At 49.0% G+C, this 18,039-nt stretch overlaps 1 protein-coding gene and 1 pseudogene across 1 annotated transcript in view; one reads left to right on the top strand and one right to left on the bottom strand.

Annotated features, from left to right (window-relative positions):
* Positions 1-3,478: 3,478 nt before the first annotated feature.
* LOC8036820 (protein slit) overlaps positions 3,479-18,039 on the bottom strand; it is a 129,106-nt gene continuing 114,545 nt past the window's right edge. The window contains exon 4 of the mRNA XM_042293232.1: positions 3,479-4,653. Within this exon, the coding sequence (XP_042149166.1) occupies positions 4,641-4,653 (13 nt within the window). The 3' untranslated portion in view covers positions 3,479-4,640. The remainder of the gene's footprint in view (positions 4,654-18,039) is intronic.
* On the top strand, positions 15,104-16,423 carry LOC120842985 (annotated as a pseudogene).

Genomic DNA, 18,039 nt, shown 5'->3' with positions numbered 1-18,039 from the left:
CAGTAAAGACTTTCGGGAACCCGGCGTTACTTTTCACTGGAAAGCACCCATTGACATCTGGCAGCATGTGCGCTGTCTGCGAGGACCTATGAATCGACGTCCTGGAGTCTTCAGCAAGAATCTCTCTGGTATTAGCCATGTACTGAGCATAGAAAGGTCAGTATGTGGTGGGGAATCGACGAAGCACACTTTTTGTGCTTGAGTACCTCATGGGTAAAAAAATACAAAGATTTCGGTAAAAGCTGTGAAAGTTGTGACAGCACTCGGAACACATTCCTGGAACAGGGAAAAAAAATTACCAATACCGGTTGCTGTTTTAATGTTTCCATATGTATTTGGTGAATATTCCAGCTATAATACAAAGGTGTATGTGTTCAATTGTGTATCCAAACTTCTGTTACATTTTTTTTTGTGCATCTGTTGATCTGAGGATCCAAATCATAAAAGAAGAAACTGCAAAAAGAAAAATAAAAATTTGAAAAACAGCATGTAGGCAAACAAAGCTTTTAGGAAACTAGTCATTTTTTTAATTCTATTTAATCCTCAACACCAAGCAGGCAAAGCAAGCCTTCACAAAACTTGTCATTGTAATTTATTTTCATTCTTGTCTGATAGTTATACCAGTTTTGTGTATTAGTATTATTTCTTATGATGTTATTTGTTTAGTTATTGTGATAAAACCCCTGTGATAAGCCGAAGCAGGCTTTTGAGCCAATATGTATCACATTAGTTTCGAATAAAGTAATTGTTTTAAATACTTGTGGTTTGTCTTGCAGTACCTGCATGGTAGGACTCATAAAGTTGCGTTTGCACAGATGGCAGTGATATGAGCTGAGACAAAACAGCTATCTTTATTGTTAAATTTGAAGATTCCTGCAATTTATTGCCACCCACCTGTCCATTCAAAGCAGGCATGAAACAACAGAACATGCTCGTTCACACCAGCTCTTGCCAATAGTCTAGACATGTCATAAAAAACATATACAACCTATTGTAAATGATAAGTATAATCAAACTAATAGAAAGTTAAGCTGCCGATTAAAAAGAAAACTTTTACTTTTCTTTGTTGTGTGCAAATTCCAATGTAACAAAACAATGCTGTCCTGAAAGCTTCTGTTGTGTTTCATGATAAATTTTAGAGCAGCATTCAGTTCAGCATCGTTAAGACCATCATCGTTCATTTTTCCATGTTTCATTACAGGAAATTGTAAGATATCAGTTCTGCATTTCGACGTTTACACTTGCAGACAATTGATGTTACCACTTCTTTTAGGTGGAATCGAAGTTTCCATTTCAAATTTTACATTTTCACACAGTTGATGTTACTACCCTTGTTTTAGGGAAATTTAAGTTGAACCTCGCAGGCGGCAAGAAGTCTCGTAACGATCACAATGCCTCCCTTTGTTCAACAAACTGACACTTGACTAGGGCTGCTATATTCCAGACAAAGCGAGCGTCAGCACTGATTATCTTTCGGAGAATCGCTCATACACTCCCATGACTTGCGATAGGAGTTGGAAGACTCTTCATAAAAGGAGGGTTCTCACAACTCTTGTTACAGAGTAGCGGGGTTTACCAGGAAGGTGTCGTGTGATTCTTTTTCTCCGTTGGATAAGAGTCGTTAAAGAGTCGCAGTTGATTACGTCACCTGGAGTCGCCCATACACTACCATGACTCCAGCGTGATGAGAGTCACAGGACTCTTTTTTAAACAAGAGTCAAGTGACTCTACAGACTGGAGTCGTGGAGGAGTCGAATCTGTAGCGCGCAAAAACCCCCCACAGGGAGTCGTGGCGACACTCTTTAAAAAAAGGGTCGAGGGACTCTACAAACTGGAGTCGTGGAGGAGTCAAATCTGCAGAGCGCAAAGACCCGCCACAGGGAGTCGTGGAGACTTTCTTTAAGAAAGAGTCGAGGGACTCTACAAACTGGAGTCGTGGAAGGTCAATTCTGCGGCGCGCCAGTACCCCCCAAAGAGAGTCATAGCGACTCTTTTTTTTAAGAGTGTAGAAACAGTCACGAAGGGTCAACGGCAGCAAAGTTGACACAGGTGGATATACGGAACATGCTCCGACCGACAACGTCACAGTCGCTCTTGCTGGACATGACCAAGTAAACTGTAATGAGAGGCTGCGTCGAGCTAGTGACAAAGAACGGAAGGCCATTTCGCCTCGTTGAGGGCTCTGGCTTTCGCCTGATCATCGACCCGGTTCTGGACGCCTTGGGCAACAAGCGCGCCATAAGTGATGCAGTGGTCAGGGACAGAGTTCGGGAAGATGCTAGGATGATGCGAGAAGGAATAGGTTTGTCGTTGAAAAACCGCATGCTTTTGTTGAGGCTCGACTGCGAATCGCGATCGGACCGCACCGTGCTTGGAATCACACATGGGGCAACATCTGCTGCGTTCAGTCTAATTTTGGGGGGCTGACTGCGAATGGGGAGAGGAAGAGGAGCAAGCAATCCTTTTCACCAATCGGAACTTTCACTAAGGTTCTCATCTAGGGCTAGATTTTACTGTGCCACGTTTTAAGGCTTCATTCATGTGAGAAATTAGCAAAACACTTGTGACATTTTTAACCCCGGGCCCTGACACAGACGACCGAGTTAAGAGAGATGTGTGCATGTTGCACCATTTCCCCGTTTATGCAGCAAGCAGGGTACGGCGTCGTCTGCTTTCGCCTGAGTGTTTACTGTGCCTATTGGCAGATGGCGCCACAATCACGACTCTCGTTTAATTCTGTTGTCTACACCAGAGCCCGCCGTCCACATATCAAGGGTGTTGTACTTATTTCCCACAAAAAGGGAGGTACGCATTGAAAGTTTACACGCTAGAGTTCGCCCATAAAATACGCCCTTGGTGAGAGGTCAAAATCGTTACATGTTGGTACCGAGACTTTCTTTTTTTAAATTTTAAAGTAAACTCGTGGATTTATAACAACCATTTTTAATTACAGCGGCTTGCTTAAAACGAAGCTATCATTCCCATTGAAGACGGACTACCATCGGTCACATGTCAATTAAATATAAGTGTCTTAAAAATATTTCGAGTCAATTTTATATAATACCTTTTCCATCTTCACGGTTCCAAGATAAGTGTAGTGCATCTCAGGAACCCAAAGACGTCGTCCCGAAGGTCTCCCAGACTACGTGATTGCACGCTATGGGCTATCAAAATGTTCTCAATGTGAGAATTTCGCAAATCATTTGTTTGAGAAAACCTGCGCTGAGCAACAAGCAGGCTGAAAACAACATCTCACAGTGTTGGTAAAGTTACACATTGGTTCCTCGTGCACTAACTTTAAAACTATTCTCGATCGAATGCTCTTGTGCAGTATTCAGAGACACCAAAAAGCGTTTGCATAACATATTTAGGCTGGCGATATAACACCGGGCATAGCGTGAGCCTTTCCGGTGGTATATATTTGTCGTATAGATTAGATACATTGGGACTTTTAACATTAAAAAAACTAAACACTCGGTTCATTCGTGTTATTGGTGTTTATTATCGGTATCTTTATTTCGACGCTCATCACAGAATATAAAACAAATGAAAATTGTCCAGCTAGCGTGTGTCCATGTGGAGAGCCAAGTGCTACCCTGTTCATGTCCTATATTGTCCCCGCTTTTGTTCAGACTGCTTGTGTAACCATTTTTTTTCGCTATAGATGAAAATCTACATTGAGTGGGACACGGCACCTTGGCGACAGGTCAGTAGTGCCTGACATCGGATGCACCAGTTCTGCTCATGAGACACTCGGCGTGAACATTGCTTACAGTGTCCCGGGGTGTTCATACTGAAGTCCTCCGAGTCCTCCCACGGATGCCGCTATCACAGTCACTGTTACAGTTTGCGACGAGAACTACAATGTTCACAAACACACCAGAGAAGAGGAAAAGGTCGACGAGGGGCTGTCTATGGCCCAAGAATATTGAGCATGGCGGGAATTTCACTTTCCTCAAAGAGACTCCGACCCGATGGGTATTCACATGTTGACCTGGCAAGATAACTGCCGCGTCTTCATGGACGTGGCGTGAGATATCCGTTTCCAACTCCGCCCGACATTTTACAAAGTGAAATAAAAGTATTTTCTTGTTTCCGAAAAAAGCTTCCTTCCTCTTCCAGACACCCGAAGTATTTGAAGGTAGGGATTTGTGCGTTTACAGGGCTCGTCGTTGTGTCCTGCCTCCAGGTTCGACAAGACCATCGGACGCCTTTCACAGCGATTCAGAAACAACACGAAGTTTCAATGCGGTATAAATGGGATGATGGAAGCAGCCGTGATAATTTTTTAAAGCATTTTGAGTTGGACCCACGGCAGTAACCAAGCCTTGGGCACAGTCCACGCCCCGTCGTTGTCCGCAGCCCTCTCGGGCGACGGCACGTTTCGTGCAAAGTCCACCAGGGTCTCGCGAAGCTTCTGCCACCGTTGAACGAGTGAAGTCTTCACGCTTAGGTCTGTGATGTGCGTAGTCGTGGGGCGGATACCAGGGTTCGCTTGACAGTTCACGACGAGAGTTGGATGAGGAGTAGGATTTGTGGTCGCGAAGGTATGGCGAGCCTCCAAGCCTTCCGGGCGCCAAGAACAGGTCACCGCCGAACGCTGGTGTGCTCCAGACACGCCCTGTGCTGCGGACGCAGCGTTATCTTGTCCACCTGCACATATAAAACGTAATTGGTGTTATTAACACGAAACTCTAAAATGTGGGAGTTTCTGAGTGCTGCTTCTTTGAATCGGCACTCTCAGCATAATTAAGGGAAAATACGTTTCAAGGTTTCCAAGATTATATGATCACTGGGAAGGTGAGAAGGACAGAGAGGAGTGTCAGTTGTCCCGCCTCCAGTGCGAGCTTTTTTCCATCAATGAGTCTTCGGTGTGTCGTGCAGCTCGGGAGCAGGCGTTTAGCCAAAGCATGGCGCAAGGCACGGAGCTCGTGCTCAAGGCCGGGCTTTTAAAGTAGACGCCCTGCGGATCTCATTCGGTCAGTGACTACAGACAATTTGTAGTAATTGATGCATGTGAGCACCACTGAAACAATATTTTACAAATCCAGGGAGCAGGCGATAAGAAATACATTTCTGCAAGAAATGTACATTTAAAGGCTGAACTCCATGGGACAAATATGCTGCGAAAAATCGACGAATTTTGCCCGGCGACTTTTGCTCTGCGCGTGGAATGAACACAGTGGCTGCTATGTCGCGCGCAAAGCGAGTGTGCCGTCGGGCAGCGTTCGCCAGTTATTCGTCACATAATTCGTTCCATGGAGTTCAGCCTTTAACGCCACAGTTAAAAAAAAACTGAAACACTTATTGAAAAAAAAAACGAGTTTGAGGTCAACTTTGGCGTTATTTTCCACCATAAATCTGAATATCACGTTTTTTGTTTGTTTTTGTCAAAATATTCAACTAAGCGCGAAAACACACGAAAAACCTCCGACCAGTCGTGCCATTATACTATACTCTCTTTCATACTTAGCGTGCAACGCTGTCAAAACTACTGGCGCGAGCGCGTGGCTTCAGCTATGGTTTTGGTCGCGCGAGAACGCGTGCAAATGAACAAAGAGATCAATCCCCATGCTGGCGCCAGTAGCTTTGACAGCGTTGCACCCTAAGTGTGAAACAGAGTATAGGATCTTTGAGCCGCCAAGTGCGTGTCGCTCGTGTGGGCAGCGCGTGCAATGACAAGCTTGCCAAGTATAGACGCTTTAGAGGGGCTACTGAACCGAAATTTCGAGCCACAAGACAGGGCTGGACGGATAGGCGGGACTCTGCAAACCCCCCCCCCCCCCCAAAAAAAAAAAACAAAAAACAAAAAAAAAGATCACTTATTAGCGATATCTCTAACAGACTTGCCGTATGTTCGGAAAAGAAATGCGCGATTGAGCACGGCCGACGGGGCCGACGAGACATGTGACGTCACGATTCTCATTCCCTCTCCTCCTCGCTTCGTCCCGTCGAGATGGTGAACCGAAGAGGGAAGGAGAGAAGCGAGGCTGCTTCCCCTCAATCTCAACTGTTCCAGGAGGACCGTGACGTCAGAGTCCTTGCTTGATCGCGCCCTTCTCTTCCAAAAATGCGGCCGTCCGTTTGAGATATGGATGTATGAGTGATGTTTTGGAGTTCGTAGCGCCCCGTTCAACGCTTCTGTGGCCTTATTTGGCGAAACCCTAATTTCGGATTGAGCCGCCATTGCCGACCTTCTCTTGTCTTACCGAGATGCCGAGCCACTGAAGCGGCCGTCGATGAGCATGCACAAAGGCCTATGCTGAGGAGAAGGACGCAATAGTGCCTAAAGTGGCAATAACCTGTCGTACTGTGGCAATGTTAGAGAAAATCGAACGGAATGAGAGGAAACAAAACTGAAGGTCGTTTATGGCGGCGCCTATGCACAGCTGCCTGAAAGCGACTATATTCCCCCGCACTGATACCAGTCGTCACGTTTCTTTCTGACCTTTTCTGAAACTAGCAAGAGTTCGCATGCATAGCTTTGACAGGCGCTGTAGATGCGCGAGAGCGGAGATTCCGAAAACTCCTATTATGACGTCCAGGGTTCGACACCCGGACCAGGCGGATTTTTTCGATCGCGCACCAGTCACTTAGTTGTGTTTGGAGATTTGTGTTTGTCCTTTGTCCCTCTTGTTCCCTTTCTCCACGGATTATTTTCGTCATTCTTGTCCAGCTTGCTTGCATCTTTGCATTTAATCACACTATAGCCATCCATGACGTCGCGAGAAGAGTGGGGTGGTGACGAGGTGCCGTGTTTACGCTCACAGATTAAATGTCAAACCACGGCCGGGGGGGGGGGGGGGGGGGAGGGAGGGGGTGAGGCGTGCTGACGTCAGCGCTCCGGACCAATACGAGCGTCGCACAGCTGGCGCGGAGCCAGACACGAGCAGGCGCCGCGCAGCTTTAGAATGCGGCCAAGCTCAGTTGCTGCTCCGGAGATGGATGTAGTTCTTTCCACGAGTGGACATGGCGGACATATCTAAGAGTGACGACGGAAGGAAGCAGCGTTCAAAAACTAATGCTGACTCATCTACATCGAATGAATACCATTGATCATCGAACAATATTTTGAAATACAACCCAAAAATAGGTGAAAATTCACGCGGAAACTCTGTACGTCGACATTCTCATGGACAACGTGCCATTTCTTGCGCTCATTGACACGAAGTAGCTGTACGCGTTCAGCGAGGCATTCTTCGCTTGTACTGCTCGCAATCGACCCTTTTCAAAAGTCATCGCAGACGCCCGTCCCCCATTGTTTGCTCACATACCCTGAGCATGCATTGGACAAGAGGTTTGCGTCAGACTTCGACGAGGACTCGGATCCAGTGCTTCGTGGCGAAGAAATGGCGACCGCCAGTGTTGCTCGATGTACTTTTGAAAGGGTCTATCCTATGCGAGATTTCTTGTCACGTTCAAATAGTTGCAACTTGTCATCTCCACAATCATATAGCTGATGTCATGCTCCGGTGGGATTTTCTTCAGTTTCGCGATGAGCTGATTGGTGGTGTCTACGTGGACTTACCTTTTAAATAGAACGAATTAACGTTATTAATTTTAAACGCGGACTTATTGAAAGGTTCTTTTCAATCTCTTGTCAGACCCGAATAAATAGTAAGGTATATTTTGTGGCAAGTGCATGAGGAAAGGAGAATGAAAAAAAGAAGCTTCACACATGCAGCTTTACGAAAGGCTCCCATTCTCACACAATGTCAAAAGGTACGTACACAAAAAACAAAAATGCAAAACAAAAACATTAACCACTCAAGAACCCTTAACATAGAAAGAGAATCCTGAAAGAAACCAGATGGTTTAAACGATGAAGGTTGAGGGCAGAAAAGCAGGCACCCGTCTGCTCTTGTTTTTCTTCACGAAAAAGTTCTTTCTTGGCTATCTTTCCCATGAAATACACTCAAACAAAACATCGAGAAGAAAAAAATTAAAATTATCATTGAGACTACTGCGACAAATTACGAATGTAAAGTGTGTAGCAATTAAACAAACAAACAGCTGCACATTCAATAGCGTACAGAGTATCAATCTCTGCGAAAATATGGAACAACCGATTAATATTGAATATATATATTAAACTCATTTTGAAACATTGCAGCAGCAACGAATAGAAAAACAATGAGGCTCTCAACTAGTCACCTTCACAGGTTTCTACACGTTATTTTATTTGCAAACCATGGCAAGGTCATCCGTTGCTGCTACGCAACCGCTTGTTTGATACTGACCTGCATTTTAAACAGAAAAACCTTCTTATTGGTGTGTGTATGTGTGTGTGTGTGTGTGTGTGTGTGTGTGTTGGGGGGGTGCATTTGGTGAAACTATGTAAGAGGTGATGCTTCCGCTGGGAGCCCCACTTAATCCCAATACATAAAGAAAACAAATTATCTGTTTACAGGAGTTTTGACACTTTCCATCGCATTTTTCCCTTCTGCTCTTTATACATTTCGAGTGCGCTCTTTGTCTACAGGGTGCGATTGTAAAGACTAACACATTTGGCACTCCTTTCAAAATTCGAATTCAAAACGTACGCACCTGAGATTTGGTACGCGAACGTAGTTTCGCAAGAAGTTTTATGCCTATTTTTTCAGAACTCAAGTCAGAGATGATAAAATAATAAAAATGGAGCAGAAACGTCGGCCATGCATATTCCATGACTTATAACGGATGTTCCTTTTCTGCAGACTGGTTTGTGCGCTAACTCCCAGGTGATTACTGTTTATATATTTTGTTAAAAGTATCAATTATCGGGATTATCTTGCTCATCGCCAGCCTCTGCCATCGGTTTTTAGCGTTTTTGCGTTCAGCAAGCCATCCAGGAGCGAGCTCATAAACCGGAATCCAGACGACAAACAGGCTTGTATAAAACAGGAAATGCACGGTCTCCGATTTTGGTTTATTTTTAAAATTTCACTACCCCACAATTAAGCTCTTAAAAATATAGACATAAAACTTCTTGCAAAACTACATCCGCGTGGCCAATTTTATGTGTGCAGGTTTGGAATATTTATTTCGCCCGGTGTGCCAAATGTGTTGGTCTTTACGGCCGCACCCCGTACATTAATGACGAAGGACGCGGTCAAGATGCTGTACAAATTTAAGAATGCGTCAGGAGTTTGGATTTTTTCGCAAAACTTTGGAAATAAATTTTTGGATGGACGTCCAGGAAGTCAGAGCAGATTTGAGTCCCATAAAATTTATGAATGCTACTTTTGTGGAGATTCAAGAAAGATAAATATGCTATGCAAAAAAAAAACAAAAAACAAACACGCGTATATAAAACAAGAAAACAACAATATTCTACAGAGGTGCGACACGATGAGGAGGGGTTAATAATAATGTCCAGAACATTGGTCTACGAGCGGTACTCCAGAAGCTGATACCTGTAGAACAGGAGTTTCCCAAGAGCCGCCAACAAAAGCATCATTGCCTGCAGCGCTACCCGAAAGAGGAAAGGTGGAAGAATTTAAAAACGTACTTCCGCCGTAACGCTAGTTAAATAGTTAATGTTTTGCACGCGATCAGACTACGCCATGCCGTACTTTACTGGTGTGTTCTACGTGTGTGTGATGTTTTGATTTCTACAACCTTAGATATGACTGCGCAAAAAAAAGAAATACAGAATAAAATTGTTTTAGCAATAAATAAGAGTATTCCTGACTTCGGATGATTACTCGAAGGTAGCCGAGATATCTGAGGTGAGCTCCACACGGCGAAGCTGAAGCGCGAAGCTCTCCAAAACATTCTGAAAGCAAGAATACACTTCTTTGACCCTTCCACCCATTTTCACTCGCCAAACCCTTGGCTTGTTACTTAGTAGCAGCACTTTCATGGCATTTTTTCACATTAAACGTATTTTTATTAATTCATTCATTCACTCGTGCAGCTGACAATATGCATTGCAGCGTTTTTACGATACAGCCTTAATTATTTCGCCCTAAGTGTTTTGTTTTGAACGTTCTCGAAACGCGAGCGCTGCACATTGTCCCCCGAAGAGCGACAAAAACTTGGAGTCGCAACTTTGCAACCCCGGCTAAAGAGGGCAAAGTATGTAAAACGCAAACATGAAAACCTTTCCGATTAGTTTAAGTGAATAGGTGAAGCGATTGATGAGCTGATTATCATGTGTGCTGGTGTCGCAGCCTCTCATCACGCGCCGAAAAAAACGGAACATCATTGTCATTTACAAGCCGAATAAAACAACAACAACATGAGACGGTCTTTGAAAAACGCAAGGAAAAGAAAGCCTTGACAACTCAGACTTGGGGATCCCGTCACAGACGCCTGTGTTTATGAATGAACGTTTGTTAGTGTTGTACCAACATAGAAGGGGGCTTTGAATCATAAAGCGCTGATTCGTTTATATATATGTATATAGTTTTCACAGTACAAGAGAAAGCCACACGCATTCTGTAGCAAACTGCTGGACAACTGTGTTACACGTGAAACGATCCGGTATCGGTCCGGAAGGTTACAGAGCCCGGCACCTACGCTCACGGCGCTCTTCATCAGATAACTCAACACGTGGCATATAGTCTTGATAGCAGTTCCTGAAATGAAGATAGTGGAAATAGTCGAGTTTTAAAGCCTGGCTGCTTTCCAAAACCACTAATACTCACCGCAATCGGTCACTCAGCGTCGAGCTGATTTCGATATTTTAACCTTCAATAAATCTTGCACCCCCCCCCCCCCCCCCCCCCCGGCCTGAGGAGCAAAAGAACGTTTAGCTTTAAATATATACCTTTCTTGCGCTCAATACTCGGGCAAACAACGCCTAGTCACTAGGTGATGTAGATCCACTGCACATGCTCGAAGCCCGTTCTACAACAATTCAGTAAACCACAATGGCAGCGCACAGAGGGCAACTAATGGAAAGGTCTATACTGGCTCTACGTATAGTGATGAAGCTAAAGACGACACTGCACTACTCGATTCAAACCGATATTCACACATATCCCTCACATTTGCGCTTATTGCCGACTCAAAGCCAGGAAATGGCATTTGCGAAGAAGCTCTAGTGTAAGTATAAGTTGGTCTGTGCGCAAACCAGAAAAATCTTGGCCTACCAGATGGGCGATAGGTAGGCCTTCACTTACGTATCGCCTATCATTTCGAGAGCACACCTGCTCTTGAAGAGGTTAATGAGGCCAAGCTTGATGAGACTCGTTAATATGGTCAACACCTTATTTGGTGGATAGGGGACTTTTGGGGTGAAAAAATCGTATTATGGGTTGCCAAAATGTAGTAATCAGCACCTTCTATTAAGACATACCATGACAGTTTATTTTTCTAGATGCGCGCTGACAGAAAAAAAACAAAACATGATCTACTTGTTTAAGTTTTCTTTTAATTATTTCCCATATAACCCTGTCTTCTCAAACGTGATGTTATCAAGAAGCTAACATGCTGAACTTTGCGCACTACGAACACTTGGTTTCAAATAAACCCCTTCCAAAGGTCAGGGCTATCGCCTGTCGGCCATTACCTGATAGCACTGGTAAAGGCGAGCGAGTTGAACATGAATACTCAAAATCGAAAGAATAAAACACTTGGTTGTCCTCTGGCACCTTCTATGGCTACGCGCCTGCTGAGCGTGCACTGGACGCGAGGGCTTGCGTCTGCTTTCGGCGTGAACTCGGCACGGCTCGTATTGAAAACAAACCGTGCGTCAGCACTCGGCGAGGACTCGGATCCAATCGCACGCTTCGTGTCGAACGGGTAGATGATTGCTAACGGCTGCACCCTTTACAACGGGCGGTAGCTTGCGCCACCTAGCACAGAAACTAAAAGCCAAAAGTATGACTCCTCCCTTCGCCCTTCTAAGCCAATTTGCTTCCGCTCCGCAATTCTGCAACAATCACCAGGCGGCACGAGACACCACCAGGATTACCTTTAAGGCATCAGACAAGAAAGACTAAAAACATAACCACCGCCCCCTACTCCCGGCAAGGGAGTCGCCAATTTTCCCTATGGTCAAACCTCGTCGGCGTTACCCCAACACCGGGGCCAATAAAAGACAGGGATGAATTTCTTTTTTCTTTTGAGGGGGGGGGGGGGGATTTAAATTTTTCTTTGTGTTGCCTGTTCCCAGTTTTGTCAGTTAATTGTGCGTCATTCAATTCACCCTAAATAATTTCAACCAGCCTTGCCATCTCCTTTTTCCCTTTAAATGCCATTATCATCCATTCTCCCATTCTCGTCTTCCAACCCGATGTGCTGCTGCCAAATCCGCCGCCCCCTCCGCGAGGGCAGGAGTGCCCTCGCGGAGGGGGCACATCAACACCAGATGTTTTATTGTCTCGTCTTTCCCTTGGCATACGGTACACCGCGAATCCATTTTCTCATACATTGTCTTACATGTCCTAGTCCTCAATACTCCTGTTCTGACCTCAAATAACGAGCTCCCTCGTAAATTATCTTGCAAATGCTCCTTTCTTTTTTCTGTTTTTGCCCCCTCTACTTAGTTAACGCTAATTTTCCTCGCATTCTTTCCTCGTACATTTTTTCTCTTTGCTTCTCTGACTCAGCACTTGACTGGAGCTATTTTAGTTTAGTTTTCGGGTTTGGTTTCTCCATTTATTGTTCAGACTTTTCATATATAGACCCTTATATACTTTTCTCGTCTACCGTGTGTCCTCTATTGTGTTAGGCGCTGTTTAAATTTCTACTTACTGATCGCCTCTCCAACCTCGAAAGAAGCCAAGCCCATGTCTCCCTGAACGTCTTCATTTCGTGTATTCCCTTGCGCCTCCAGTGCAAGTCTGCCCACGCTCCTCTGCTTAGTCGCTAAACTCGAGTGAGCCTCAAATTTCGTGCATAATACCGCGTTGCCAAATAACAATACAGGGACCATGACTCCTTTTCGTATTCCCCCAACAGCTTCATATCTATTGTAATTCTACAGTGTCCTAGGCCACATAATTCCTGCATTCTATTTCCCTTTTCTTGTCATATAATATTTATGTTCTTTTAACTATTGTTTTCTCTCATTCAGCATATAATATTCCTGTTATTTTAACCATTGTTTTCCCTCATTCAGCCACACTACAGTGGCTTAAAGGGGGTAGTGTAACGAACGAAACCGGAGAAGCGGCAGAGCGTTGGAAGACGCCCGCGGGTGGCGCTGGCGCTTGCAGCACCGTCGTTTCGGCTATGGCTCCGGCTTGGACGCTTGGTCAGCTTGGCTCCGGTCAGCTCCGGCCAACGTTACTAGTACACTCAGTTGGGAAACTCGCCGCCGAAACCTGGGCCGCTGGCGTCCACCGAGACCAAGCTAAATGCGACAACAGCGCCACTCTTTGTAACTTGTCTGTACTGTGGTCACCTTGAGCTTTTAGAAAGCCTGTTTTTGCGTAAAAACAAACGGAAAAGACTCTTTTTGTATGAAATTTATTGGAGTTTAGTACAAAAAGAGGGGCGCGTTATGTTTTTAATATCTTTAGTTTGCAGGGCTTTGCGGCACAATTAATATTGTTTTTATACAACCATGCCTCAGCGGGCCTTTCAGGTAGCGCGTCCTGACCTAGGTGCATTTTAACTTCGATAATTCGACGCGGCGCGTCCGCCGGGGAGACCGGGGTGGCACCCCTGTAACCTCTTCCGCTGTATCTGTTCTTAAAGCCGACATCGAAGTCACGTGCCTTTGGGCAAGGCGGACAAGGCTGCCCGAGGACAAGGCGGCATTCCGACGCTTTGACGCCCTCTTTAAGCGGCACGGACGGCGGCTGGCGAGGGAACAGTGGGCGCTCAAGTGCGAGTCCCTCAACGGACGAGGGGGCACTGCGAGCGCCTGGCGGATGGCGAGGACACTGGCCAACCGACCCCGTCCGCGTCACCCCATCGTCACACTGGCCATCCGGCTGCACATTCCGACACAGGACGCCGTCGAAATGGCGGCCGACGCGCTCCTCGTCCCGCCCTCCCTGCCGCCGAGCCCCGCCAAGCGCCCACGCCAGTGGTCACGCTTTGCCCCCCCGACAGCGGACGAGATGGTCGGAGGCCAAGGGGGCCTGCAGATGTACGAGCTGCGACGCGCCATCGCAGCCCTGCCCCGCAGGCGCTCCGCCCCCGGCCCGGACGGCGTCACCAACGCAGCCCTGAGGAACCTTGACGAGAGCGCCCATCCAGACCTCCTGGCCCACCTCAACGAGGCCTGGCGATCCGCGGTCCTCCCCCCGGAGTGGAGGACAGCGACCGTCGTCCCGGTGCTGAAGCCAGGCAAGCCGGCGGACCAGCTGAGCTCCTACCGCCCGATCGCACTCACCTCGTGCGTCGGGAAACTCCTCGAGAGGATTGTGATGTGCAGACTGGTGCACCACCTCGAGACGGTGGGAGCCCTGCCGGACTGCTACGCCGGCTTTCGGCGGGGGAGGTGCACGGCGGACGCGATCGCGGACCTCGCCATGACCCTTGAGGACGGCAAAGCAAGGAGGAGGACCACGGGGGTGGTCTTCCTCGACATCGCCAGCGCTTTTGACGGAGTGCTCCACAGCGCCATCGTAGACTCCCTCACACGACTTGGCGTGCGGGGGAGAGCACTCCGCTACGTCCGAGCGTTTCTTCAGGGGCGCGAGGCCAGGCTTCGGGCGTCGGGCCTCTACAGCGCACCGCGGACGCTCACGAGAGGGGTGCCGCAGGGAAGCCTGCTGAGCCCGCTCCTCTTCAGCGTGGCTCTCGCAGCGCTCCCTCAGGCGGCGCGGGTTGGGCCGCGGTACAAGGTGCCCTTGCAGATCGCGACCTACGCGGATGACGTCGCGATCTGGGTCAGCGACCACGGAGGGCGGAGACGGTTCGTCCAAGACAAGCTCCAGCGCGCCCTCACCAACATTGAGTACTACCTGGCCACGCACGGCCTGACGCTCTCGGCCCCTAAATCCGTGGCCCTTTACAACGGCCACATCGAACGTTCGACCTCACCCTCTCCATCAATGGCCGACCGCTGGAGTTGCGGAGAGAGGCCACGTACCTGGGGCTAAGAGTGGACGACCGGGTGACCCGGGAGCCAGCGGTGAGGGACGCGCTACGAGGGGCACGGACCACCACCAACATCCTTCGCCTCCTTGGAGGAGCCCGCAGAGGCACAGAACAGCGAATGATGCTGCAGCTGTACCGCGGCCTTACCCTGGCCCGGGTCCTGTACGCGCTGCCCCTGCTCGCTCTCACCGAGCACCAGTGGGGGCGTATCGAGCAGGCGCAGCGCGTGGCACTACGAGTGTGACTCGGTGTCCCGAGACACGCCTCATCGAGGCTGACGCTGGCTGAGGCCGGGGTAAACACAGTCCGGAACACGGCGGGCGAGCGGGCACTGCGGCACCTCATCAGGATGCAAGAAACACCGAGCGCCGCATCCCTCGTCGCACGCATCAGCGGGCGGCGGGCACAGCCCGCCGACACCTTGACGCGGCTGTGGGACATCGCGGGCGCTCCAGTCCGCTACACGGCACCTCCTCCGCCGAATGAACCGCCAGTTGTGGTTGCTGAGCTGTTGGTGAGCAACCTGAGTGCCAAGAGGAACGTCCAGCCAACAGTGGCACGCCAGCTCACAGAACATCACTGTGACGAGCGCTACCACGGCTGGGCACGCCTCTACACTGACGGCTCGGTGCGTGACTCCACCAGGACGGCGACAGCAGCGGCGTTCCGCGAGGACACAGGGAGGGCCGCTGCGGAGCGCCTGACGTTCCATGCCTCATTGACCACGGCAGAACTCGCGGCGCTGCAGCTTGGCCTGCGCCTCCTCGACGAGAACGAGCCGGCTCGGGTCGTCGTACTGGCGGACTCGAGGGCGGCGCTGGGCCTCCTCCGCTCCCCGGACCGTTCACCACAGCTGGCCAGGGAGGTGGCGGCGCGCGTGGGTGAGCTTCAGGTCAAGGGCTGGACCATCGCCTTCCAGTGGCTACCGTCACACTGCGGGACGTCCGGCAACGAGAGGGCGGACCAACTGGCTGCCTGGGCCCACGACGACCCTGGATGCCCCCTCTCGCCAGTCCCGCCGTTCGCGGACTTACGTCTGCTTGTGCGGCGGCGAGTCGCGCTGAGCCACCCCGAGCTAGAGCGCGGGCCGCTTCCTCCCAGGCTCCCCAGGCGGCTGACGAGGGGCGTGGCGGCCGTCCTGCACCGCCTGCGTACCGGCTCCAGCTTCACACCCGCCGGGCGCGCGAGGTGGAGGACCGACCGCGATGACAGCTGCGGGCACTGCGGCGCCCACGGAGACGCAGAGCACCTGATGTGCCATTGCCCGCGCTTCTCAGACGCGCGGGCGAACTTGGGGCACGCATACGGTGCCCTCGGCTGCCCCAGCGACACTCTGGACGAGTTGCTGCGACCCGGGCTGCCCCGGGCCGGGGCAGAGCGGGCGTTCCGTGCGCTGGCCACCTACTTAGTTAGCACCGGCCTCAAAGACGTTATGTGAACGCCCAGGGCTGCCCACAATCTACGAACACTAGGACGACATCACAGCGCCGCTCGCCGCGCCACAGCGTGTCGATAACAAGCGACCGTTTTTTTTTCCTCTCTCTCTTTTTTTTTTTGTTTCTTATATTTTACCTATACTCCCAACCCCCCTTCCCCCAATCGGCTGTGACATGCAGGCATCCTGCCAGCAAAAACGATCCGTTTTCTGGAAAAAAAAAATAAAGCACTCAACTCAACTCGACTCACGTGCCTTTCCTCGAGTGGCCGCTGCGGGAGAAATGGTGGCGTTGTGTTCGTCATTAGCTCGGAGCTCGGAGACAAATTGGGGTCACTTTTTCAAAGCTGACTCTATGGGAGTTTCCCTACTGAGTGTTTTAGTAACGTTGGCTCCGGCCGATTCGCAGCTGTCAACTACACTATCGTCTGCTAGTTTCACATTTTTATTCACCTTGAAACACAAATCATGTCGTTGGAAGTTCACTGGAAACAAATATTTGTTTTTGAGGTATTTATATTAGTTATGAGGCGTGTTAGGGTGTCTCTATCTGCCGGCCGATTGCGGCACCCTAACGGAGCTGCGAATCGAAGCGCCACCTACACCGTCTTCCGAGGAGCGGCCATTCCCGATGCATGGTGGAGGCTACGCAGTAACTACACTACCCCTTTAAGCCACTGTAGCCACACTGCTAGATATTCATACTTGTCTACGTGTTCTACCACTGAATTTCAGGCCCAGAGTGTCTCCTTCCTCTCCACAGATCTTAAAGGGGCCCTGCAGCAACTTTTTGACTGGTTTTTAATTTGCACAAGACCTGAGCATACTGAACGTAGTAACTTCATGACAATTTTCTTTCTCAAATTTCGCTTTATTTTAAAAGTTATAGGCAAATTAAAATTACAAAACCCAGCAAAAAATAACCTCCTTTATGACGTCCTTGGTCTTGGCTTGAGTGGCCGTGAACTAGAGGAGGGGTAGTGAGCTCAGCGAGCGCTCACGGCTGCCGCACTCCGTGTCGACGCCTCAAGAGGGCGCCACTATAGCATGTTCTGGACAGGCTGTATGAAGCGGGCGGCCAGGGCTGCTCGCATTGCATTTGCTGCGCGATTAAACACTAATTCGCCATGACACTTTATTGGCCACAAACGACAGCAAACACGGGGTAAAGATCCGTTCAGAACGGGAGCCACTTCGCGCAGCCCTACCGCCAAATGGCCAAGTAGCCAGCCAAACCACCGCCGAAGGCCTTCGGAACGCTCGGAACCGGTCGGATCCTCGAGCCGGTATACGACTGCAGCGCCGCCGCGTACATCCGGGACCTTTCTACGCTCGCCGTTCGTCTGCATTTGTGTCTTTTCTGATGTAAAATACTGAACGAAAACTACTTTCATAAATAATTGAAACGGTGCGCGACACTTATATTTTGTATTTCGACTAAAAAAAAGCTTTTAGCGGCTCTGACCAGTAGTAAGGCCAGGACCAAAGACATCACATTTCGCGCGCTTTGGGCACCGCAGGTCGCCCCCGTAGGTGGAGGAGGTTTCCGCGTCGTCCGGTTAAAATATGACGCACTGATATTTAGTTACTCTCTCCGTGCCCGCTGGCTTGCCCGAACC

This window comes from Ixodes scapularis, unplaced genomic scaffold (genome assembly GCF_016920785.2).
Source record: "Ixodes scapularis isolate PalLabHiFi unplaced genomic scaffold, ASM1692078v2 PGA_scaffold4__175_contigs__length_147842914, whole genome shotgun sequence".
Lineage (NCBI taxonomy): Eukaryota > Metazoa > Arthropoda > Arachnida > Ixodida > Ixodidae > Ixodes > Ixodes scapularis.
This window is presented reverse-complemented; position numbering and strand designations above follow the sequence as displayed.